The 1,327-nt window shown below is 56.6% G+C and overlaps 1 protein-coding gene across 1 annotated transcript in view; it reads right to left on the minus strand.

Annotated features, from left to right (window-relative positions):
* Positions 1-42: 42 nt before the first annotated feature.
* Positions 43-1,327, minus strand: part of LOC113209398 (uncharacterized) — a 13,507-nt gene continuing 12,222 nt past the window's right edge. Inside the window, exons 4-5 of the mRNA XM_052273793.1 lie at positions 1,118-1,210; positions 43-1,040 (exon numbers count right to left, since the gene is read on the minus strand). Coding sequence (XP_052129753.1) covers positions 576-1,040; positions 1,118-1,210 — 558 coding nt within the window. The 3' untranslated portion in view covers positions 43-575. The remainder of the gene's footprint in view (positions 1,041-1,117; positions 1,211-1,327) is intronic.

Consider the following 1,327-nt stretch of genomic DNA (forward strand, 5'->3'; position numbering starts at 1 on the left):
CTGGTTGTATTGGAAGGCGGCAGTCTCCGCTAAGACCAAAAATATCTTTAGAAATATTTTTATTTTTTCTCATTTTGCGCGTGCATTATCGATAACGGTGACAAGTAACTATAAGGTAATAAATATTTTGACACTTATTGCACAGTCTTGTGAATGCCACTACATAAGCATTGGGGTTGCAGCCCGTTACATGAAACTGCAATACCCGTCAGACTTCATCCTGGGAGTAAAACGCGTCGGAACTCTCTGTACAGCTTTGGCATGGGTCCTATTACACCGTTAATCGCTTAACAAGAAAACATAACAGAAACTTACACACTAGTCAACAACACAAAATAAAAACAATACAAACTTAAAACAAAAACAACAGTGCTCGAAATTCCTGAAATCAGGACGCACGAGCACCCACGAATTAAATTAAATGGTCTCAAATTCATTCTCTTTCCTGCTCTGATAATCGATCAATAAATCTGACGTCCGAAGACCACCGATCCGTTGCCGTAGAGCTGACTCGAGCTGACTAGGCTTGGGGTCACTGGGCGCTGCCCCGCCCCGCCCCGCGCAGGGCTTGCCCGTCAGTGCTGGTGGGGTTGGTGCTGGGGGGCGGGGGCGGGGTGCGACGCGTGGTTGGTGTACGACACGTGGGCGTGGTAGCCGCTCGGATCGGCCCAGTACTTGACGCTCTGCAGCCGGCCGTCGGGCAGCGTCACGAAGTACTCGCCCTTTGTCATCTTACCCTCACGGGTCTCGGCGTGGCCGAAGTCGTTGCCGCCGTGCTCGTCCCGGACGCGGTAGCCGAACCGATACTGGGAGGCGTACTCCTGGTGCTCCTTCTGCTCGCGGTAGAGGCCGGGCGCCGCCACGACGGCGTGCTGGGCGGGCTCGACGACGGCGACCTGTTTCGGCAGCTCGACGTGCACCTCGGCCTCGGGGACTCTGGCCTGCTCCTGCTCGTAGACGTACACGGGGCCCTGCTGCACCTCCTGCACCTGCTGCACCTGGACGTGCTGGACGGACTGCGGCACCACCAGGGGCTGGCGCTGAGGAGGAGGGGCGGGTCGGGCGTTAGTCGTGGCGCGAGTTTTGAAAAGGGAAAAGTCCGCCGCTGTGTACTCACGTGCACGACGTGCTCCTCCTGCTGGGGGGCATAGCTCTGCAGAGCCTCGATGTTCACCGCGTTGTCAGACGGGTCGTGGGCCTCGACGGCGTGCTGGGGAGGAAAGAAGCGATTCCTGTCAGTCATGTCTAAAAGGCTTTGTCAGTACCAATAAACTGCTGACACCTGTCCTGTCGCGCCCCTCGGGCTCATCAGCTGCGAGCAGCGGGG

Source organism: Frankliniella occidentalis, unplaced genomic scaffold, assembly GCF_000697945.3.
Source record: "Frankliniella occidentalis isolate FOCC.00 unplaced genomic scaffold, Focc_3.1 Scaffold7, whole genome shotgun sequence".
Taxonomy (NCBI): domain Eukaryota; kingdom Metazoa; phylum Arthropoda; class Insecta; order Thysanoptera; family Thripidae; genus Frankliniella; species Frankliniella occidentalis.